Raw genomic sequence first — 26372 nt, 5'->3', positions numbered from 1 at the left:
TGTTCAGAAAATTTTGAATTCCAATGAAATGAAAATGGGTTTTTTTCATTTTGAATAGTTACGCTCTAGTACTATTAAACATTGTAATAAAACTACTGAAAGAGGTCCCATTCATACATCCACTCTATCATCCATAGGTCGTATTTTTGACCTGAACCAGAGAACGAGCAATTTCGAATTCAGTACCCCAAGAGATTTAATTTGTAATGGGAACATAAAGGGTTTTGTAACTCGACAAATTTAACATGCACTAGTGACCATTTACTACAAGGTAAGTCTCAGAATAGCTGGGTTCGAATTCCCATTCTCACGAACGTGAGTCCAACGCCCTGCCAACCAGGCTATCCGGCCCCTTCCTTTTTAGTAATTATTATAACTGCACTATCTGATATTGCATTCTAGTTTAGGCACATTTCTATCATTTTATTTCTTTTCATAACCAGCACTGAACAGCTGACTCAATTCTCCGTTTTTGGCTATCAATGTTCAACTCTGTAACCTTGTAATTTTGAACCCGACCTAAAAGACAGGAAACTACTGAATTAAACATTGAGATAAACAAGCATTCGTGGAGGACTTTTTGATGGAACTCACACGTATTTCCGTTACGTAGAGAGGAATACTTCACGCGGTTAGCCCGATATAAAAGGAAATCTAAATCAGCTTTGTGGTCAGTGCAAGCCAGCAGCTAAAATCGCATCAGCTAGACAACAATGGGATTCGAACATGGGTCACTTTATTGAGACACGAAAGCTCTAGTCTCTCAGCCACCACGCATTACCAAGCTGTTCTTTTTAAAATTCGTTGAAAGGCTGACCTACATTTTTGAGTTTACGGTTACTAATGTTCTTCCCCGCAGCCTTGTTATATTGAACCCAATCCAGAAGACAAGGAAAAGCCTGGATCGAGTATTGGGAGAAATTTGCCTTCGTGGAGGACTTTTTGATGGAACTAATCCGCATTTGCGTTACATGGAGAGGAAGACCACGAGAACCTCCCACGGTTTGCCAGACGGCAAGGGGACTCTAACCCCATGAACCGTCTACCATTGAGGATAGTTCAAGTCAGCACTGTGGTCAGTGCATGCCGGATGCGGAATTCGCATCGACTGGGATTCGAACCTGGTTCGCCTCATTGGAAGGCGAACGCTCCATCCCCTGAGCCATCGCAGCTCGCCTAGCTGTCATTGTTAAAAATATGGTTTTTATCACCGGTGGTGTCTAATTGTGCTCCAAGTTTAAGTTCAATTTCGAATTGCAGAGGAAATAAAATGGCATTTACGTAATACTGACCAACATTTTGATTTTGAAAAATACAAATTCTCAATTTCTATGACATCTTGGCCGATAGAATAACTGTTATTTGAGTGCTTCAATTTTTTAAAAATTTCATACAATGCACTCTGAGTATTTCTTTTTTAAATATGACTGTTTTCTTGCTTAATAAAATAATAAAAAATACGATTTTTATATTAAACCTTAAATATTCATTAAAAATTTGAAAATAATTAATTTACTCAATTAAATTCACGCTGATCGCAATGGAAGATATCTGGACATTCTATATTTTCAGAGGATTCGTTGAAGAGAAGTAATAGTTTCAGATATCAAATAAAAAGTATGTATTACAATTTTTCAAAATAACTTTAATTTCAATAAAACAGATAGGAAACATGTCAACAGATACAAAAATATGATGAATGTCTTATAAGTATCATACGTACATCAAAAATAATTTACATCCGTGAGGTTGAAGTAATGATATCATTATTTTCTTTTTCGTATTTTAGTTCCTTTGTTTTGAGTGAAATTTTTTGTTTCATCCATAGCCGAGTAACTGGACTAAGGCAAACGGAATCCTCTGGGATTTCATTGTTTTTCCACCCTGTAAATATGAAATTGCATTAATGAAAAAATAAAAATTCAGCATTATAAATCATTTTATAAAATTATTTGCTATGTAAACTGTATAAAGCGCGTTTCGATATTTTAAACCATTGGCTTATTAAACGTTTACTTATTTAAAAGCATTGGTAAAAATAACGCTCAAATCAGGTCGAATTGGGTTTAATGCTGTCAAACGTAAGAACCTTCATTACAGTGTACTTTCATGTCTTCTGACATTCAAAATTAGCATTTTATTTAAGATTTATACGAAAGGATTTAATAAAAAAGAGAGTTTTTATTTTCCTTTCTTCTTATTTTGTCTTCCATTATGAGGTCGTGGAGAATAGTCAGTGTTTGGTTGAACCACTGACTAAGACTCAGCATATTAGCTGGGCAGTGTTACCCCAGAAATATATATATATATATATATATATATATATATATATATATATATATATATATATATATATATATATATATATATATATATATATATATATATATATATATATATATATATATATATATATACAGTGAAACCCCGCTATAGTGATTTCAAGGGATCAAAATTTCGGTTCACTATAACCAGTAGTTCACTATAATCGTACTGCAAACAATTTTAACTAATTTTTCCGAACTGCTCCCTTTAATTACACATTATTTAAATAAATGACCAATAAAAAGAGATGCAAAATTGATTAAAAAACAATGCGCAGTAACAGAAAATGCGTTAACCATTATTTTTTATTACTCTTCGTCGTGCGTTCAGAAAATTTAGGGATGGCCTTTATTTAGGGAGGGGAAGCGCAGATAAAAGAAACAAAGAAGAAAAAAATGCTTATGGCTACTCAATGGAAAATAGGTACCAAAAAATTGGGGGGGGGGGGGAAATCAGTCGAAGACAGAAGAAAGTTCAAATATATATATATATATATATATATATATATATATATATATATATATATATATATATATATATATATATATATATATATATATATATATATATATATATATATATATATATATATATATATATATATATATATATATATATATATATATATATATTGAAAAATGCATGTTGAGTTTAAAAAATGTCATTTTTCTTGCTAATTACAAACAATATTTTAGATAATTTCTTATTTAAAAAAAAACTTTTTGAAGTTATTTTAAAAAGTAAGTAGGTTTTTATGATGTAATTTTTTTTTGTCATCTCTAAATCGCTATCTCACGACAACTTATCATTGATGAGCCGTATTAACTGATTTTGCATGAATGAAAAGTGAATCAGAAAGTTCATTTTTCACATTCCATATTTAGACCTCAATTTTTCACCAAGAAAAAGCCTCAGTTAAATTAACGACATAATTTTTTCGATTCAATATCTTCAAATTCTTTTTACGTACAGATAGTAGGAGGTAAATACGGAGCGATTGATGAAAAAGAAAGTTTCAAACAGAGTGAAATGTTGTTGCCCTAAAAGCATTCTACTGAAAGATAATATAAATACTCATTATTTTCTTGAAATGACTCAAATGTTTGATACGATCTCCTGAATATTTTTAAAGTTTCATTTCAAAATATACTGATTATTAAAAAGGCAAATTTAAACTATTAGCAAAAATTAAAAAATTTTTAAATCCTTTTTGAAATGAAAAATGGATTTGCTTCCAGTTTTTTTTAAGTTTTGAAAACAAATTGTAAGGCTTACCTGTGAGGATAACAGCTAGGAAAATAAGTACTAATGTAAAAATAAATCCAATGGTACTGTACCACAAATAAGATAATTTAACCAACACAAAAACGTCCCTAGAAAAAATATATTTTAATGAGCTAAAAATGGTTTATTAAGAAATTTGATTTCAAAACTGATTTGGAGACTCTTTTTTATTTTAAAAGAAGAAATAGAAACAGAGCATAATCTTGAGAAAACTTCAAGATTATGTGAGTCATAATTACAAAGATGATTAAAAATGAGCAAAGTGTGTTTTAAACTGGCTTTAAAAATCATTTTATTGGTGAATAATGAATATTTTTTCATGTTTTGGATAACTGATAAAAATGCGTAAATTATAAAGCTCAGAAGCACATGAAGAGACAGTTCATAATAGGTAAAGCACCCTTAACAGTGTATGGTGACACTTCTGGGCAAGGGTTAATATGATATTTCAATCCTGGTGATGTTCTCGAGCTCCCAAAAAAATTTGTGGCAACATGTATGCGACTTCCTGCTATAACTTTTGTAAACTTGTACATTTCGACAAAATATAGATTTAAATTGTCGCTTTAATTTTAAAAAAAACTGCATCTCTGAGTGAGAAAGCAATTACAGGTTTGAAATCGCCGTCGTGAAAATATCCAAAATTCGTTAAAGAAAATCTTGCGCTACTGAAAAAATTGTAATTGTAAACCAGTGCGATCCACCAATTATATTTTATAATTTCATAAACGTCGTTGAACAGACGACCCAATTTTATGGGTTTACGACTACTAATGTTCCACTCCGTAACCTTTTAATTTTGAACCCAATCTGAGAAGACAAGGCAACTCCTGGATCGATCATTGGGAGAAATTTGCCTACGTGGAGGGTTTCTTGATGGAGCTAACCTGCATTTGCGTTACATGGAGAGGAAGACCACGAGAACCTCTCACGGTTAGCCTGACGGCAAAGGAACTGTAACCCATGATCCGTCTACCACTGAGGATATTTCACGTCAGCACTGTGGTCGGTGGGAGCCGCATGCAAAATTCGTATCGACTGGGATTCGAACCCGGTTCGCTGCATTGGAAGGCGAGTGCTCTATCCCCTGAGCCATCGCGCCTCCCTAAAATTATATCAAAATTTTGGAAGGCACATAACTTTGCAAGTTAAATTTTGTTTCCTTTTATAATATTAGTCGAATGGTATAGCTTAAAAATTGTGCCCTTTGTATAAAAAAAATTTTAAAAAATGTACATTTTTTATAATTTTTGGAAGACTATTTAATAATATTGAGAAGCCTTATATTCTTTCCCTAAGCGTTACACTGAGAAGAAAAAATAGATTAAAATTAAAAATAGGCTGAAATATTGCTATTGAAACAAGTGAGGTATTTTCCAACGCAATCAACCTTGAACAGGGGTGTACAACTATAGTGGTTATAGCATTCTCCTGAAATCTCGGAGATCTTTAGTTCGAATCCTACCACCAAACATCTCTCTCACAAATTTCACCCTCCACATAGTTTTTGAGACTATGCATTTTGCTAAGAAATTAATATATACTGCTTCAGTTTTCTGCATGTCGCTATACTCAATAAGGAATACTTGGGTTATTCAAATTCGACTATGTTTGTTTCGGATCTATTTTGACACACTTTTAAGAAACCCTTTAATACAGTGTATACAGTATAAATTATACTTTGAACACATAAGACTTACGTAACGATTATAATTTTCTGATTATATATTCCATCAGTTTAGTTATGACCTCATCTGGTTCAGCATAACAAATCACAATGGAAACAATCTCTCAGTTTCTTTATTATAAATGCCAGATACATAATAGCTGCGGGCAAAAATCTGTATATTCATGCATAAAAATCTGTACTTTTTATGCATGAAAACTTTAAAAACATTTAACCACAGCAGAAACAGTATCTCACTCGTCGAAATGTCAATATTTAAGAAACTCTTTTACTCCTCTCTTACCACCAGTTTAAGTAAAGAGGTAATGTAAGAAAAACAAATATCTTAAAATCATATTCATGCAATGTACTAACAGTGATAAAAATTGCATGCTTTTATAACAAAGTGCATAATTATACCATGCTACTATCCTACATTTCCCACTTCAAAAAGAAAAATCGAGCGAAATGAGGCAGAAGGCAGAATATAATTAAATTAATAAGTTCATTGACTCACTTATTATTATCCTGAGAAGGTACAGGAGAAATTCTTGTTGGAGCAACAAAAGTACTATTCCCATGGTTTGTAACGTTTTGGAAAATGCATTCTTCAGTACTGAGTGGCAGTGGAGGCTGAGTGTAGTTGGAAAATAATGCTCCAAATGAAATGCAAGACATCAAACTGTATCCCGCAATCAAAGCAAATGAAACACACTAAGTGAAAGTTATTAAAGTTCAGTGCACTAATAAATACTGCATTATTGAATATTGCATTAATAAGCATTGCATTAATAAATGTTGCATTAATAAATATTTGATTAATAAATATTGGATTAATAAGTATTGCATTAATTAATAGTGCATTAAAATATTGCATTAATAAATATTGCATTAATAAATGTTTCATTAATTAATATTGTGTTAATAAATAGTGCATTAATAAATATTGACTTAATGAATATTGGACTAATAGATATTGCATTAATTAATAGTGCATTAAAGATATTGCATTAATAAATATTGCATTAATAAATGTTGCATTAATTAATATTGCGTTAATAAATTGTGCATTAATAAATATTGCAGTCATGAATAGTGCATTAAGGGGGGTCAGGACCCTTAAAACTCTCAAAAAATCGATTTTTCAAGAATCATTTTTTTTTATTCCTTGCATTATTCTGCGCATTTTCATATCTTACATTTCGAAATCTTTCAATTGGTTCAAAAGTTATAAGGGTTAGAAGACAAGTCACTCACCAACAATTGCTTTAGTGGGCGTGGTCGCGAATTGCTTCATTTCGGGCTTATCTTATAGTTTCTAATAATAATCTGAGATTTAAAGTGTCTACAACTCAACTCTGCTCCAACCCTTTGCAGATTTTATTTGTTTATATTCGAATTGCATGCGTTTTTTAATCTTAGATTAATATTTGTACATTCGTCTATTAGCTTTCATTTTAGTCAAAAATCTAGTTTCGGTTTGATTTATTTATTATAAATAATCATGAATAATCCTCGTAGATCTGGTCAGAGACCAAAAAAGAGAAGATTTCGTGGAAATCAATTTCGGCAAAGTGTAAATGTGGGCAGTTGCAATGTTTTTATTGAAAAAGAGGATTTTAAAAGTGCTTCTAAGAAAAAGCTTTCGATGTCATGTTCCAGTTTCAAGGATATCGAAACTGAAACTACAGAGACTTTTGATGGTTATCGCCTTATTGATGTTGCTTCCTTGATAAGTTTTTTCAATAATGTAGCTGCTTGTGGAATTTGTCATGCTTCCTTGAAAATGACTGAGAAATCCCAGTGTGGATTGTTGTCTTCTTTTGAAATAACATGTCAAGCATGTCAGAAAAGGGATGTTTTTAAAAGCTGCAAACTGATAGGAGTGAATAAGAACATTCCAGAAGTAAACAGAAGATCTGTTTTTGCAATGCGGTGCATTGGTGGTGGACTTTCAAGTCTGCAGACATTTTGTTCTGTGATGTGCTTGCCCAAGCCCATAACTCAGAAATCTTATGATAAAATTAATTCTAAAATATTGGAAGTATCAAAAGAAGTTGCTTTGTCATCCATGGAACAGGCAGTTAACGAGGAAAAGTGTCTATCAGATAATCCAAACAGTCTAACCGTCAGTGGAGACGGCACCTGGAAAACCAGAGGTCATACGTCTTTAATAGGCGTATGTACCCTGGTAGGCGGCGAGACAGGAAAAGCTGTTGACATAGAAGTAATGTCGACATTCTGCAAAGGTTGTGCTTCGTACAAGGGTCCAAAGTTTGGCTTGAGATATCATAAGTGGCTATCTTCTCATAAAACAGTGTGCCAGAAAAATCATGCCGGCTCTTCTGGAAAAATGGAGGTTGACGGCATGAAGAGGATTTTCCAAAGATCTGAAGAAAAATATGACGTCAAGTATGAAACATACATTGGCGATGGTGATTGTAAAACTTTCCAGGCTATTTGTGAGGCAAAGCCATATGGAAAAGATGTTTCGATAACCAAAGTGGAGTGTGTGGGACACATACAGAAGAGAATGGGCACTCGTTTGCGAAAACTCAAAACTTCATATGGCAAAAAAAGGCTTTCAGATGGTAAGACGATAGGTGGTCGGGGAAGACTGACAGACGTAACAATAAATAGAATTACAAGTTATTATGGCAATGCAATTCGCCAAAACAGCAATAACTCAGTCAACATGCGAACAGCGATTTGGGCCATATGGGCTCATACTTGCAGCACGGATAAAGAGCCGATGCACTGGTTTTGTCCGAAAGGCGAAAATAGTTGGTGCAGCTATAATAAAGCTGTGCATAACAACAAAGTGCATGAGTATAAGCACCCAATGCTGGTTGCTAAAGTTGTTATGGAGGCAATAAAGCCAATATTTAAGGATCTGTCTCATCCGTCTCTTTTGAAAAGATGTTTGGGGGGTAAGACCCAAAACCCAAATGAGTCGTTGAACTCACTCATATGGAAGTTTTGCCCTAAATTTGCTAGTGCTGGCAAAAATGTTGCCGAAATAGCTGCATGTATGGGTGTTTGTGTTTTTAACGATGGAAAAAAGTCTTTGATGTCTATTATGAAACTGTTGGAGCTACAAATCAACAAAAAAGCAAAGCAAAACTTTCATGCTCAAGATAAACTCCGCGTAACAAAAGCTGAAAAGCGAGCTAGTGAACAGTCTATTGTAGCTCGTAGAGTGAAACGACAAAAAAAGATTTGTGAAAATGAGAGAATGAAAAAAAGTGAAGGGGGGGATATGTATATTTCTGGTGGCTTTTAATTTTTAAATGTTTTTTTTTATATTGATTTTATTATAAAATAATAAAATGTAAGAAACTTATTCCTTTATATCTATGTCTTTGAGGTTACTTAGGATTTCTAGATAAACATAAAAATGGATATTGTTATAATAATCAAAATTTTAACTTTGTGGTCATTTTTATAAACAATTTTTTAAAAGTTACTAATTTGAAAATCTTTTGTTTGCTTTTGAAAATTTATTTTAAAACATCATCTTTTAGATTTTTATAAATCTCAAAAATCTATCATTTAGGTTGGTTTGGTTTTTGTATCAATCATTTCTAATGTTTGAAAAGTTGATTACTATTTGACTCGATGCTCGTTATGTGACAAGTCGTTGTGAAATGTTACTTTATTTTGTTTATAAGTCAAATTTAGTTAATGTATTACTGTTTAAGTTGTATGTAGGTATTGTAAAATGATTTATTTTATTTATTTAGGCATTTTTAGAAAAATATATTGAGTGGTATTCGAAAAAAACAAATTTTTAACTTTAAAGTCATTTTTCTCAAAATGTGATATGTTGAACTTGTGCGCACTGCGTACAAAGAACTAATTGATAGAATTGTACGAAACTTTAGGAAAAGTTTTATGATATGGTTTGCTACAACTGGTACCTACTATAAAAACCATTACTCTCTTAAAATTTTTTTAAATAATTGTGTAATGTGCCAAAAATATAGAAATTTGAAAAACTTAAACTTTTTTAATTTTTAGAAAATTAAAATATATGTATATCAAAATAATATTAGGTAACACAGGTTTAGGGTAATTATAACTTTAATTTAAAATTAGTTTGACATTATTTTGATGATATTTGACTCGTACGCTTTGCGCGCAATGAAACTCACTTTTTCGAAAATAAAAAAATTTCACTATATTAAAAAAAGTCTGTATTTTTTTTATGAATGATTTTTTTTGAATTTAGCTATTTAATTATATTGATAATAGTGCTAGTAAATGATAAAAAAATTTCATAGCTTTAGGATAAATTCAAAGATAGTTACAGTGTGTCGAAAATATGGTATTTCATTGTATCGTTTAAGGCGTTAAAGGGTCCTGACCCCCCTTAATAAATATAGCATTAATAAATATTGAATTTACATTTCCTAACCGTTCATGTTTGTTTATTTCTAGCAAAATTACCAGAGAATACTAGTTGAATATTTTTGCTCTGATATTAAATTTCATTTTTGACTTACTTCGTTATCATAAATAACACATCGTATTTTATTTCGATCTCTAAAACTTAGAGGTATCGAAGTCAAACACTGAACTAGATCAGTATTTCACAATTGAATCGCGATCGCAACGAACTATAGGGGGCGTTGTTGTATGAGACTAATACCTGCGATTTCTATATGAACAGTCATTCAGTTACTCTAGAGACGTCGTTAATGTAGCACGTAGCATTGCAACGTTCCTTCTTTATTGTGGCTAATTAAATTTAAAAAAGAAAAATGCTTGATATTCTTTCTTAATCAAACGAAAACAAAATGCTATCTCTTTTTATTAGAGAAGGAATATCCAAAACACATCGGAAAAATATTTGTACATTAACAGAAAAAGATATGTATATTCTTATAAGAGTTAAAACCCAATGCCCGATAAATAGTATTACTAAATTTAATGATATAACATGAAAGGCCCATTTAAACTTTACATTCTATAGTTTTAAGAATCATATTACTTCAAAAATTAAAATGAACAAAAAGTATACATAAGCCTCATAATTTTATGAAATTTAATTTTGTAAACAAAGTTTTTTGACAACAATTTTTATCAAAAAATTTCAAGTTTCAATAAAAATCATTATTTAAAAACTAAGAAACGTAAAATAAATGCTGACGAAACAAAAACAAAAAAACAATTCTTTTTTGTCGTCATTTTTAGTACTACGAAAATTCGTCTTTGGGATTTGCCAAAAACAAAACGTGATGCAATTTTATCTTTTCAGGAGGGAAATAATTTACCGAAAAAACGAAAATGTACCAATTCCCACAACATGAAACTTTATCTTAGTAAACGTACGTTTTGGAAATGTTATTTCATTTGGAATCTTATTTATCAGAGTTCATATGGCGATATGATTGTTTTGAATCTATGCTAATCTCTATATCGGCTCATTTTCCACTGAAATCCGATTGACTATTTTAATTTTAAATAAAGTGTTTTATTTTAAGGAATTTTAAGTGTAGATTGGCGGCACTTAAAAACCGCCAAATCTGTAGCGGCGGTGGCGTTAATACGTAAGTACCGAATTTTCATTCCATACTTTTCTGAATCATATTACTTCAAACATTGGAATATATAAGAAGTATGCAAAAACACATAATGTTATACCATTTAATTTTTCAAGAAAAGTATTTTGAGAACAATTTTTATCAAAAAATTATAAACTAAAAAACGGAAAATAAAGAATTCTTAGGATAAAAAAACGATTTTGAGAATTCTTTACATTGAAGTAAAAACTTTCATATTGTTTCTTTTTTTATTATTCTTATAGTTCTTAATCAGACGTAAAAAACCATCCTGTAGAGAACCATCATCAAATGGTAAAAAAAATATTTACAAGCAAATTTTTTATTGTAAAAATCATTGCACTCACCTGATTTATAATTCCCGGAGAATTCCAAAATGATAAGTTTCTTGTTTGAAAACTTTATTCTCAAATAATAGATACATAGTTTATCCCTTCATTACTTTTAGGTAACATACTACACAGCAAAGTTTATAATTGTAAGATCTTGATATGAATTTGAATATGTAGCTAAAAGCAGAATGGCTGAATTCTAGTTGAAATTATTCTTTCAAAACAAAAAATTATTACCAAGAAAGCGATAAAAATTAATTAAGAATCAGCCCAAATGGCACTATTTCAAGTAACTTGGATAATTTTTTATTGTTGTTTTCCGAATTACAGAAATATATACTACTAGGAGGCTCTGCCCCCTGCTCGCTGACGCTCGCCAACCCCCCGAGAATTGCTACGCAATCCTATGTGGTTCACGCCGTGAACCATGGGTCGCTCCTCTCGCTCGCCAATGAGCACAATGTTCTAGCACAAAGACATAGTATATTATCATCAAAGACATAGTATTTTATCATCAAAGACATAGTATTGTACTTATGTAGAAGAATTCTATCAATGTTCTTATTGGCTTTTAAAAAAGTATATTAGCTATTGCATGGTACCTATTAGCTATTACATTAGCTATCACCTATGTACATGGTGAAAAAATCAAAACATTAGCTAAATGAGAAACATATTAGCAAAATAAATTATCAAATATTGCAGTTACTCACCTAAATTCAACTAAATGTGCATAATAAATTAGTTAATGCTAGAAATTCTGAAAGTTTTAGAAAAAAATTTTATTATTTAAAAATATAAACTTTAAACCCTAACTTTTCCTGGTGAGATAATAACCCTCAAAAAGACTTTCATTTTCAAGAACACAAAAAAATTTGTTTTATCGCCAAATGAAATATTTTTTGGTGATCAGTATTATTGAAATCAATTTCTATATTAATTAACATTTGTGATAAAGTACATAACATTTTAGAACAAAATAAGGATGTTTTACATACAATAAATTAAAATGCATGACTGTTAGCATTACCCGAGAAATACTAAACTGATTTTCTAAAAAGTCTGACCTTGTGACTTATTTATAGTCATGGAGAAGGCCAGCCTAATTAATTCCTAATAATTTAAATTAAATATTATCATGTTTTTAGGGCATGAATCTGATTTGAGCAACCTGATAATGCTCACTCTGGTTATCGTTTCCGTTTTTAAGAGCGCTATATGTTGAGCCACCTCATGTGACATTTGCCATGTGACATTTTTAGCAGCAATCATTGGCCGATTTTCTGACGTTGCCATTCGGGGAGTTGTAATGAGGCTTTTTTTGGTGCCGTGTAAGAGAAATATATATATATATTCCATAACGAAGAAAAATATGCTATAACTATTACGATTCTGTATGTTCTGAATTCATATTTATTCACCGGAATGACGAAAGCAATGTTGACTTCACTTTAATTCGTAATGAATTGAAGACAGAAGAAATGCATTTTACCTTAATACACACATCTGTAACAGTATCCGAAATCGGAAGTCATCAGTTGCAAGTTATTGAGGAATTTTTCTTCAAATGTTTGGCGTGTTCTGTTCCTGAAAGATTTACTAATATTCTGGAGATTTTTTTCAAGTTCTTCGGCCTTTTCCTTAGGGAAATTTTGTTTCTTATTTGCTGCTAAAAATGGCGTCTGATTCAGTCAATGATTTCGATGGAACTAAATGAAAACGTGATAAATTAATGTCTGATATTTACAGGCTCCCGCTAGACGGCGTACTCGAGCGTTGCGATCGCGAATTGTTTGGAAAATTCGTGTTCTTTTCATACTAGAAACGTATTCCTATTGGATGCATGTTTATGCGTACTTCAACTACTTGGTAATGGATTTCCAATGAACCAGTAATTGAAATAGGCTTAGACGTCTCTAGTATGATCAGTTTTAAATTTTGTAATAGCAATAAAAATTAGGAAATAAATCACACAGCAAAGCATATTGAAGAGTACAAAATATTTTTAAAAAAATAAATGGACGGAATTAAGTTTCTTTTTCCGAAAATTTTCAAATGCAAATAGTGAAAAAAATTTCTTTTCTGAAGTAAAGAAATGAAAACTAAATGTTACTTAAGAGAAATTACCTTATCTGAAGCCTTCGTTGTCAGAACTCCAACTATGAAGACAGCTAACATTGGTCCTTCCTGAGAACTTATTAATACCTGAGCTAACTGCTGGAAACTCTTAACTCCAATAAAGCAAAAACTGAGGGCTATACAAATTCCTCCGTAAACCAATGCTTGAATTAAAAAAATAAGAAGACATAGGCATGTTGCAAAAGTAAGTAAATTTAATAAAAAGATTAGTAAATAATACGACATTTTACTTAAATTTTCCCTCCAACTTTAAATTTAATAACTATGAAGTGAACAAAAAATATATTTTATCCGTGTATTTTTCGGAGGTATAGACGTTACTTGAAAACTTATTAGGGTAAAAATATTCTTGAGGGTGCCCCTTGCCGAAACTGGCGACTTATGTTTGGCGAGATTCCTGTTTGCGAGGAACACCGTGGCAACAAGAATGGCGAACAAAACATCGGCCAAAGCTTTATAAAATTGCATTCAATCCACTATAAAATTAATAAACCCAATAAAATGCATTTTGAAACAGAACAAAAATTAATGGAGTAATCACAGAAAATAAAGGAAGAAAACAACTCACTTCTTCATTAAGCTTGAATATCCTCAGATTTAGGTGCACAGAATTCTCTAATGGCAGTTAGATACTGTCTAAATTTATCATGAATAGAATCGTCACATAAATTCGGCGAAATACGAATCGAAAATGGCGTCTGTGGTACCGGAATGGCAGTGACATTTTTTTCTGAAGTCCTTTTTATGACTGCCCGCATACCTTCGATCTTATTGACCAGAAGCAAAAGTAACCTTACTAGCCGGTTTCCAACGTCGAACTAACGGATCTCTGAAATTACATACGCCGTTGAAAATTTAAAAATAACGCTAAACGCTAAAATCTAAACCAATGAGAATCACGATTGGGTTCCAATATCGCCCAGTCTGGCGATGAACCGCGATCACAACTTGGCGAGAATCAAGGGGCACACTCAAATATAGCATATCCCTTACTAATATGAGCAACTCATTAACTTACTTAAATAAACAATTTATTAATTTCATATTGCACTTTTTAGGTTTTCATATGATTTTTGTATTTATAAGCTAAATTTTATCTCGCTGTTGCATTAGATTCTCGTATAGATCATAGCGGGCATCTTATAAATGACTAGCGAATTGAAAAATCAATTAAAAAAAGGCAAAAAGCGATAACAAAGCAGGTGCATTATGATTGGGAAACTAGAGTTGCTCAATAAGTTTCAAATTTAGTAACAAACGTCATGAATTAGTAACGTTTATAACCAGAAAAATCTAAAAAATCATATTTTTAAAGTAACTACCATTTGCAGTGTCACCAGAGCACAATATAAGATAAAAACTGTCATATAAAAGTGGAAATATTTTCAGTTAGAATGGTTTGACTTGCCGAAGCTGATTTTTAAACCTGATAAAAATTATGTATATATATAATTATTACATTAACGTATCTTATGCTGATATACCCTTAAATCAAATGCGAGAAAAAGAATTTTTCTAACTTTTGTTTCACTATAGAAGAAAATCGTCAGCATGAAAAATTATTTATTATTCTTTCATCTGCTTTCTTTTTAATGCGAACAGAGAAACGTATATTTGTCATGATTTTTAGATATCACTTTCATTAATTCTTAATAACAAAACAATAGCTTTTCTTCAATAAGTTTTATTTTCCTCATTTCACACGATTTAAGGAAACAACCAAAAAGAAGGCCGTCCAACGTCATTTTAGAGTTCTCGATGTTGATATACGAAACTCAACGCAAAGGTCTAATTTTAAGCTATAAATATTGTCTTTTTGCAGAGGTCTTATGCACGCTTTGGAACAAGCAAATAGGTTAGAGTTTAGAAATAAAGTAACATTTTAAAATTAAATTGTTTTAGAAGTCACCAATTGGATTATACTTTTACATCTAGGTACAATGACTTATCGTGCAATTTCCATCCGTAGCATAGGTGGCGTTAGCTAAAGAAAGGCAAAGTTCAACATTAGAGTCACGGATAGCTGTTATAAACTCACACAGTTATAAAAAATGGTATATTATTCGCTCAAGGGATAATTTCATGTCATGCTAGAGCCTTAGAAAAACAGCCTTAAATAAAACGCCCATTTCAGAATACGTACATAGTATTTTAGCACACCAAACAACTTGTTTATCAGACATGTTACCCTTTCTGTAAAGTGGCTTTATGATATCTACCACTGTCACACTGGCTATAGAGTTCAGACACGAAGATATAGTGCTGAGAGCAGCACTAAAAAGACCTGCAATACACAGTCCTGTCATACCAGGGATCCAATTGAATGTATTTATAATATAAGCTGGAACAATCTGGAAAGAAGCAAAATAAAACGTAATTTTAATCGCTGTTACATTAGTACAAGCTGTCACAATTCAGACTGAGAAATTATAAAAAATTATAACAGGAAAGTGGTAAAATTTAAGAAAAATATCTACTAATTCTCGTAAAAGGGCTTACATTTCTAAAGTTTCTGTTTTTAGTTCAAAACTTTGCAAAGAGATTGCTCTACTACAAATTTATCTTTTAATTACTACATGTGATTTCAGCTTGTTGTCAGTACACATTTAAAGGAAATATAAGGATATTTTCATTTGTTAAAGGATTTCAATAAATTTTAAAATGGTTTTCAAATAATTTCTTTAATTTTCACGTTTAATACTTGCAATGTGCCTTCTGCTGAACTGAATCCAGAATCCCTGGAATGAAATATTTATGCTCTGGTGCGTAAGCATGCATCAAAAGTTTATTAATCTTAGCCATGTACCAGTTATGAAGTTTGGAAAACCATCCGTCTAATTAAGGATAAAAAAATTTTACGCGAAAAGAAACTTTTAATAAAAACTGCTATTGTTGCTTCAAATAATAAAAAATAATACCACCATGGAAAACTCAGTCGTTAAATTAGAACGCATTTTTTCTAAAAAAAAAAAAAACAATGAGAAAGTAAAATGTCCGTATTAAAAACACTTTAAATCTTTATTTCAGTTAATCTCTGTAACTTTTTGAACTTAATAAGTTAATTCCGAGGGAAAAAATTGAATAGTTGCTAATAAATAAATTTTACATTAACCTTTTGCATTCGGCTGGTATAATAGTTGGACTTGATTCAAACAGTTCATCATCATAAGCAAAAAACTGAAAAAATATTGTTGATTTATCGCTTGAGTTTCCTAGATGGCGCACTAACCTTATTATGCATAGTATTTGGCAGTCGCTATTAAAGGAAATAATGATAACTGTCCTAGATAGCCTGGTATGTTGGGTGTTTGACCCATGTCCAGGAGGACGTGATTTTGATTCTCGCCTGCCGAAGACTCTCAGTGTAGTAAATGGTGACTGATGCTCGTTAAATCTGTCAGGTCATTAAATCCTTCATGTTCCCATAAAAAATCAATACTGAAAAGCAAATACTTATCAATACTGGGTTACTGAATTGTGATTGTTCGTTCTTTGGTTCTGGTTCAGGTCAAAATTATGATATGTAGATGTATGAAAGGGTCCCCCTTGTAAACGGGCTGTGACGTGGGTGTGCCTAAAGTATTATTCGTGGCCATAGATGGTGCCACTGAAAAATAAGAAACTCGCCCCTTGCCTTTAAATTCGCCTGGTTTAACAACAGGCTTGCTTATATTGGCAAGTAGCAGAAGAAACAACAACGACGACGATAACACATTTTGTTTTTGAACTTTTATTTTATTTTAATATTTTTTTATTTATTTTATATTTACCGATGCCATAAGAAAGCTGCCACTTAGTAATTAAGCTGGGACGTCATCTACCTTACTCAAGAATCAAAATCCTCCAGATTGATAGACTTTATGGGCAAACATATGAAGTTGTGCTTATAAAGGTAATAATTTTTTAGCTTACTGATAAGAACACTTACTTGATCATATCTTTCCACTCCTGTTTCATTCTTGTTTAAAATCGGATCACATTTGTAGTAAATGGAGTATAATATTACGCCTAAAATACTGTTCATAACATATACAAGAGTCATCGGTAAAATACTCATTTGTAGTGTACTGAAAAAAAATATTTTTGTTTCGTCAGAAATGCAGTAATGAGTATAGCGTCACTATGATTTGTAGTTATAAAAGAAGGTAAAAGGAGTGTAACCACAGATTTCGAGTTGTCAAACTGAATTTTAAGTTTGTGATCTTCATTTTGGTCACCAATGTATTGTGTTGTAAATGTAAAACAAAAATAATGCATTATTTGATCACCATCTTTAATCTCAATGCTCTGAAGTTTGCTTACTTAGAATTATTTGCTTATTAGGTTTTTGTTGCTGTTAAAATGAAAATTCCTAAAGGACAATTTAGTATCCTAAAGGACATGAATTACTGTTATTTTAGGGCTACATTAAAGCAGTGTAATCACAGACTTCGAGTTGACAAACTGATTTTAAGTTTGTGATCTTAGTTTTGGTCACCAATGTATTGTGTTGTAAATGAAAAACAAAATAATGCATTATTTGGTCACCATTTTTAATCTCAATGCTCTGAAGTTTGCTTACTTAGAATTATTTGCTTATTAGGTTTTTGTTGCTGTTAAAATAAAAAATTCCTAAAGGACAAAAATATTTCGTGAATTATGGTTATTTTAGGGCAACATTGGCTGATTCATTTTATTACGTTTTTTAATAGTAAAAATCAGCAGAACTGTTTTTTTCTTATTTTTTTTACTTCGACAAAGGGTTGAAAAGATTTTACAGATCGTAACTTTTCGAATAATCTATTTCTTTATTTTTGGCAATCATTTTACCACTATTTTACGTGCTTTTTGACTAACTCGACCTTTCAATTATTTTTTAGGAAATTTTTTCCTTAATTTTAATCTTAGTACCCTCTGGATACAAACAGGTTTAAACCAATTTTGAAACCATTTACTCTAAAACCTATTAAATGGTACAGGGCTCGCTTGGCAAGTAAGTTAAGTTCTTAGCCATAAGTGAGAACTTTTATCACTTTATATTTTCCAACAATACAGTAAAAACAGGATTTAATCCTCATCGCTTAAAAAATGCTCTACGCAGAGAAAAATTTAAAAATCGCTTCTTAATAAATAGTAAAAAACTATACGACGATATTTTGGTTCCATCGATAACTGCATTGGCACTAAGCAAAAAGTTTTGGGTGCAATCTGAGCATTTTAGCAAAATTGAAAGTTGGTCGACTTTTCAAAAATAATAGCTTATATTTAATGATAAAATAATTATAAATCTTTAATTCTATTTGTTTTAGTTACGATACGTATTAAACTTTATTGTCATCAGACTAGGAGCTCCAGTAATTATTTTAGCACTCTTGCTTATCGGAAACTGATTGGTATTTCAATAGCAAGTTTTACCCACACATGCATGAATAAGATTTAATGAAAATGTAGTAATAAGTTTAAAACTCACGATTTGGCTCTTTGAGAAGTACTTAAACTGAGTACTCTTTGAACTTCCACTTGATTAGTTCCATAATATGAAATACCAAACATAATTCCTCGACAGAAGGAACCCCAAAAACTCAAGCGTTTCGTGAAGTTCAGCCGGAGGCTACAAATAAAAATATATATATATATATATATTTAGTTACCTCACAGCTTCAATGAGATAAATAGTTTGAATTAACAGTATTTATATATATATATATATATATATATATATATATATATATATATATATATATATATATATATATATTAAAATTGCTACACCAGGAAGGAATGCAAACAACAGTATGATATTCATTGGGCACATACATATAGATGAAATAACAAGTGTTCCCCCCTGGCAACATTAACAGCAATTATTTTCCTGGGCATCGAGTCGAACAGAGATTAGATAGCATGGACGGGAACAACATGCAGCTTCAACATTATGCCCAATTCATCGACCGTAGTGACTGATGAGTTGTGGCGTGCCAGTCGTTGGGTAACCATTGACCAGACGTTTTCAGTTGGTGAGAGATCAGGAGAACGTGCTGGCGAGGGCAACGAGCGAACGTGTTCTGTGTCAAGGAAGGTCAGGACAGTGCGGGCAACATGCAATCGTGCATTGTCCTGCTGATACGTAACATTATGGAATCATCGAAGATAAGGTAGCGCAACTGGCCCTTACACATCAGAACTGTAACGTCTTAATCTTATATTCACCATAGAATAAAATCAACCTCATCATTCAATTTTTTTTAACATCGAATTAATAGAACTAACACAAAACGATAAAAGTTGCTTAAAATAAAAACTCATAGATAATAAAGGTTGAAAAAAATTATTTTATTGGAGGGAGGGGAATTCTATTTTAGTTCTTATGTAAAAAATGTTTTTTTTTTCAGAGTGATAAAATGATACATAAATAAAGGGCAATTTTTAACTCAAATTTTTAAAAATGTTAAGCAGTTAAAATTTTAAAGTATGGATATTTTTAAATAAATTAAATAAACATTATTCAAGCATTTGTATCAAAATAAATTAAATCAATTGTTAAGTACATTAATATTTAGTAATTAAATTTACAATTATTATAATAATTTATAAAAATTAAATTTATATAATAATTACTTAAAAATATCAATATAAATTACTTAAATAATGAAATAAACCAAATTATACAATTATTAAAGCAATTATATTAAAATTATAAAAAAAAATAATTAAGAATTCCTTTATTTTTTCTTTGAAGGTCAATAGGTTTGAATGTTAAAATTTTTCTATAATAATAATATAATAATGAACAAATAAAAGACAAAAGATTATAGTTTCAACTATAGAATTTTACAAAAAGCTAAAAAAATAATAATATTCTTGTTTAAAATGAATGCAATTCCTTTATTTTAGGAATGAAAAACTTCTAAATTATAATACTTTTAATTTTAGAATTTTTAAGAAGTTTCATTTAGTACATGAAGAATTTTCAACAGATTTTTTTAAAAATAACTTACTTTATTTTAGTTTCTTATTATAAAAGCATTTAAAATACATTTTAAATTTCGTACACTAATCACAATGAGTTTTTTTTAATTTATCACTCTCGCTATTTTAGAATTAACTTCAAAGAACTTATTAAAACTGTGTTTTTTTAGCAATAAAATGTCTAAAATAATTTTATGTATAAATAACATTTTGCTTGCTCTAAGCAACAATAAAGCTTACTGCCAATGTAAAAAATAGTCTTTAACATAATATTACAATCAGGATCTTATTTTAGTCTCGTATTATAAAAGCATTTAAAGTGCATTGCAAATTTAGTACACTAATCGCAATGATTTTTTTTTAACTTATCACTCTCGCAATTATTTTTAGAATTAACTTCAAGGAGCTTATTAAAACTGAGGTTTTTAAGTAATAAAATGTCTAAAATAATCTTATGTATAAATAACACTTTGCTTGATCTAAGCAACAATAAAGCTTACTGCCAATGTAAAAAAAAATAGTCTTTAACGTAATACAGTCAAACCCCGCTATAGTGTACCTTCAAGGGATCGAAATTTCGGTTCACTATAACCGGGAGTTCACTATATCCGTTACGCAGGCAACTCCCAAACTCCCCCCTTTTATTACATTATATTCATATAAATGACTGAAAAATATTATGTAGTAGCAAAAAATGCGTTATTTTTCATCACTCTTCGTCTTGCGTACAAATAAAAATTAGTATTCTTAAGCTGATGAGCAATCCTCAACATCAGATATGGAAACACTTCCCGACTCTCAGATAATTATTCCTGAATTCCGCTTTTTAAACCTGTCTAACCTGCCATTCGAGCACATAAAAGTAGTTTCTATAGATGGTTTTAAACAACGGTATATGTATTTATTTTAAAGTAGAATTTTCAAAATTATTACAAAGGAAATAGAGGGGGGGGAATCAGTCGAAGACAGAAAAAAGTTTATTATATCCAACTTCCTCACTTTTTTGGTTCACTATATCCACTAAAAATAACATTATACGCGTATAGCAAGGCACGGGACCGAACATTTCGTTCACTATATCCGGGAGTTCACAATAAGCCGTGTTTAGTTTCTTATAGTTCCTTATTATAAAAGCATTTAAAATGCATTGCAAATTTAGTACACTAATCGCAATGATTTTTTTTTTAATTTATCACTCTCGCAATTGTTTTTAGAATTGACTTCAAAGAATTTATTAAAACTGCGTTTTTATAGTAATAAAATGTCTAAAATAATTTTATGTGTTGCCTTAAACAACAATAAAGCTTACAGCCAATGTAAAGAATTTGTATTTAACATAATATTACAATCAGGATCGGGTTTCGTCAGATTTCAACAGCTTTTTTGTCGTTTTTCCTTCAATTCCCTTGTGTTCGATTCCCAAAATTCGCTCTTACGAATTTTCAACAAGAATTCTAAAAATACATTTCGTGTCCGTTATTTCATAATATCCTGCACAATAATGAAAAGTGCTTACTCAAACAGATCATTCAATCGTCCGCCATCTCTTGAACGTATATAAATGTCTGCTATGCCTCCGGCTTCTTTAATACCAACTGCGTATAAGGCTACCAAGCATAATATTATGAGCATTGCTTGGAATACATCTGTCCAAAGAACAGCTCTTAATCCTCCCTAAATGTATTTAGGAATATTTTTTAATCATATTAACAACAAAAATTTATTCGAAAATTTTTATTATTAGCCTAATTGAAAAAATAACAGGTATGTAGAGGTAGTAAAAACAATATATCCTATTTTCAAAGAAAAGGAAACTAACACTCTCAAAACCAAAAATGCTGCCAACTACTTTAAGCAAAAGTGGTGTAGTAAAATACCATGCATAACTCTTGGTTCTAGTGTTTTCCTATCCCAAGAATATTCTTTTACGTAGCATGATGCAAATTAGCAGTCACGGCTTTTGTTACGCAGTAACACTAAAATTTGTAACTACAGTAGGATATGATACACATAAGAGTCATTAAATTTATTTTTGAAATTCAATATAAAGCAAGAATATTTAATTTGAAACGTATCTATACATTGTTTCCTAAAATTAAAATAGTTTGTTAATCAAATGTACACACAGCGCAGAGAAAATATCAGTAGGAAATCGAATTAGGCTTAACAAAATAGAAGCGGATATATATAAAATAATATAAAATTAGTTTTTAACAATTTTCAGATTTATGTAAATAGCAATAAATGAATAAAAAAATTATTAAAATTTAACATTTGATTTAATGCTGTTTCATGAGATAACAGTCGCCTCATGGAAAAACGCTTTTCAGCTCTTGAAAAACGATATTTTTAGATGTGAGTTTAAAACAGCTGTTTTAAACTCAGAACAAATTAAGCATGATACATTAATTAAGTTTGATACTTAAATTAAGTTTGATACATCTATTATTAGCATATTTAATGCTAAATATGAAATGGCGCGAAACATCAATATGAAGAGACGCATAGAATTATGAAAATGAAAATTTTCTTTTAGCTAATTTTTAAGTAACAGAAACGTTATTACCACACTTAACACCTCATCATGAAGTCCGAAACAAATCATGTTATTTAGATACGTATAAATTAATAATTATTTCTTGTTCTTAACTAACTTCATCTGAGAACCAATTGCATTTTGCCAAATCATCATTTTTTAAAATTCTTAATGACCTTCTTAAATATTTAACATTTATTTTTCTTATAAAGTTTAAACAGTTCTTAGCTATAATATAGTCTTCACAATGTAGTATGAATGATTTTTTTTTATTTAAGACATTCAAATTGTGTATTTTTTTAAATTTTTTTCAGAATAAAAAAACTCCTTAAAACATTAAATATTTACATACTTTTTTAATATATTTTATAGCCGTCGTTGAACAGCCGACCCCCTTTTGAGTTTGCGAGTACTTATGCTCATCTCCGTAGCCTTATAATTTTGATCTCAATCCAGAAGACAAGGGAACAAGGGTTATATGGAGAAGAAAACCACAAAAGTTGAGGTGTAAAATTTTGATGATAATATAATAATAATGATTTATATTAGTTGAAGAAAAGAATTAAATAAGATAATTTTTAAATATTAGAAAATATGTTATGCATATTTTTGTTTAACAATTTGAAACCCTGTTTAAAACCCATTCAATCTTATAAACCTACGTCTATTCCACATCATTCAAAATCTTACATGTTCTTAGATTAATGAAATTCACGGAATTATAACAACCTAAATATTTATGTGAAATAAAGAAAACTTACTATGGAACAATATATAGTGCAAATGATCCCTAATGATATCATGGAAATTTCAAGAGATATATCTGTGACAGCGCTCAAGGCTAGTACGGATCCATACAGACAAATAACCATGTAAAACATCTAGAAACAAAATGCGATTTATTTTATAAGTATTAAATAATATTTTTCAATGGCGAAAAAAGTTCGCAATGGTAGTTGGTAGTTACCATTTGCACAAGAAACAGGATTGAAACAATGTACCTTGTCATTCTTCCAAAGCGTATCTCAAGAAACTGAAAATAGCAAAGTAATAATCATAACGTTAGTAATTTTTGAAAATTAATTTATTTATTTATTTATTTATCTTTTTATTTACTTATTTATTTCTTAATTTATCTATCTATCAATCAATCCATCCATTGACCGATTCATTCATTCAATCTTTATTCACCCACTCATTCATTCATTCATTTAATCATTCATTCATTCCTTCAGTTATTTATTTATTTGAAAAATACATATCGACTGAATCCAATTGTTATGCTAAAGTCCTTACATGAAAGTCGTTTAACAAATTTGTAAATCATATGTAGCATGTGCAAAAGAGAAATTAATAATAAATAAATGAATAAATAATAACGGTAAACCCTAAAGATTTTTTGACTAGTGATCGGGAATTTTTCATTTAGTAAGATTTAATGGTAATAATTCACAGGCCTAACAAATATGCTAATTAATTAGTGCAAATAGTATTTTATGCTACGAAACAAAACATAAAAACGTACTTTCTCTGAATAAACATAATTTTTGAGACAAGTTTGGATTTCTGGCCCTCAAAATATAAAGGAGATGGCTGCAATCTGTAAAACACGGTCCCAATAGTTTATGGTTCTGATGGTCAGGAATTCGGTCAAAAGTTAGTACCCCTTAACATTAATCTTACTTTTTGCGTAATTTGCCTAATCTCGAGAACTATTTCGACGAAAAAGAAAATTTGCGCACGTAGTTTAAATCGTTATTATTACCAATTTATACGTGTCATTCTCATGCATGCAATTTTAAAAAGCAAAATGAAAATTTAAACGAAATCAGTCGAATAGTTCATGTGAAATCGAATTTTAATTTAGTCCCATATTTTAGATACGATATCTCGGGATTATAAATTTTATATTTAAAATTCGATTCCCTAAAATGACGTCACAACTTGAATGCCTAAAAAAATTATTTCGTTTAAGTTTATAATTATTTATGATGAAAAATAATAAACAACTTTTAAAAATTATTTTTCGCATGGAAATACTTTTGAATAAGCGAATTTTATAATTGTGTGTAAAAATGTTCGGATTTGTCTTAACGTTCTTCAGATATGAAAAATATTCAAGAACGAAAATTAACACTACGATGACCAATCTCTTGACCAAACTATTAGGACATATTTTCCAGATTGCTATTATTCTGAGGATCAGGAATCATATTCCGTCGAAAACAGATATGTTAATTTAGAGAAATTTCATCTTTATGTCTAATTTCGTAACTCAAATTGTCTGCATTAACTAATTTGCATATTTGAGGTCACCCTTTAAACTATTAAGTCCTAGTACGTTAGCATATGATCACTTAGTTAAAAGTACATTTAGGGTGTTCCAAGTTTTTTAATGCACGCTAGTTTATATTAAATGGTTATGTTCGTTGTATTTACCATCGTTTGATGTTTATTGTTTCTTATTGTGTGTTTACCGAAATCAGTTCATCCATTTGCAAGATTTTTTTAATTTTGAAATCGATAAGCAATTTCTTAAAAATGAAAACAGTTTTTCAAAAATTGTCTAACTTCTGGAAAGAGCAATTTAAAAAAAAAAACGCACACTACGAAAAAAATTTAAATAAATCTCTTTTTTTTATTTAGGTCAAGAGTATACGCATTTTATATCACTTTTTAGAAACATAAACTGAAATAAGTTATCAAACAGAAACGGAACAATGGTAAGAAACTTTAAATAAATATTTCCATTTTAATTAGTTACGCTTTTTCAGGTCTTGAACGTTGTCTAAAAAGAGCTCTCTTTATATTTTTTAAAACCTTTCAGAATTTTGAGACATATTTCGTAGATTTTGTACAAAAGACATATTTGAGACAAAAATTACAAAATCGAAAGGCAAATTTAACAGAATAAGGGATTTTTATGCAATGTTCTTATTTATCACAGTAAAATTGTAAAATTTTACATCATTTGCACAACTTTATCACAGAGCCACATTTTAATGGTAAATTTACTAAAATTATTACCTTCGATAAAAATTATCTATCCTTTTAGTGTTCCCATAGAGCCAGAAACACGGTAAGTATTACCATATTGTGATAGTTTGACCATACGTTTTCTCAGTGTATTTAAGCAATAATTAATTAATTTTATATTTACCTCATAAATCGTTGAAACTCCACACTGAAAATACACTGGTATAAATATCCAAGATGCTAGAAACACTCCGATTGGAAAAGCAAGAGGACTCATTACAAAAACAAACCCATACTTGTAAATCTCGGCTGGAACTGCCAGCATTGTTGAAGGTGATACAAGAGTTACGATAATAGATAAAATCACAGGAAGCCTTTTCATATTCTTTCCAGCCAATATATATTCTTTTGCAGTTTTTTGACCACCGGATAATAATCTTGATGTTATTCCAATACCTACCGATATCAATAGCGATGAACATATTACGATATAATCTGTTATTCCTAGATATTTTTTATCAAGCATTATAGTGAGAGTTTAGATAGTAAGTGCTCAAAACCATATGATTTTTCTTTGAAAAGGAAGTAAATAAAGACATCAG

At 30.3% G+C, this 26372-nt stretch overlaps 1 protein-coding gene across 1 annotated transcript; it reads right to left on the bottom strand.

The window, feature by feature from the left end:
* Positions 1–1627: 1627 nt before the first annotated feature.
* On the bottom strand, positions 1628–26372 carry LOC122268339 (sodium-coupled monocarboxylate transporter 1). The gene is made up of 11 exons (XM_087153255.1): positions 25955–26372; positions 23762–23827; positions 23556–23675; positions 21775–21932; positions 18760–18900; positions 17239–17377; positions 15454–15661; positions 13299–13453; positions 5793–5989; positions 3601–3698; positions 1628–1884 (listed from the first exon to the last, which is right to left on the bottom strand). The coding sequence occupies exons 1-11, from the start codon at positions 26294–26296 to the stop codon at positions 1736–1738; spliced, it is 1773 nt and encodes a 590-aa protein (XP_087009381.1). The 5' UTR covers positions 26297–26372; the 3' UTR covers positions 1628–1735.

Source organism: Parasteatoda tepidariorum, chromosome 10 (assembly GCF_982258835.1).
Source record: "Parasteatoda tepidariorum strain Cologne lab strain chromosome 10, Ptep-v5.0, whole genome shotgun sequence".
NCBI classification, from domain to species: domain Eukaryota; kingdom Metazoa; phylum Arthropoda; class Arachnida; order Araneae; family Theridiidae; genus Parasteatoda; species Parasteatoda tepidariorum.
This window is presented reverse-complemented; position numbering and strand designations above follow the sequence as displayed.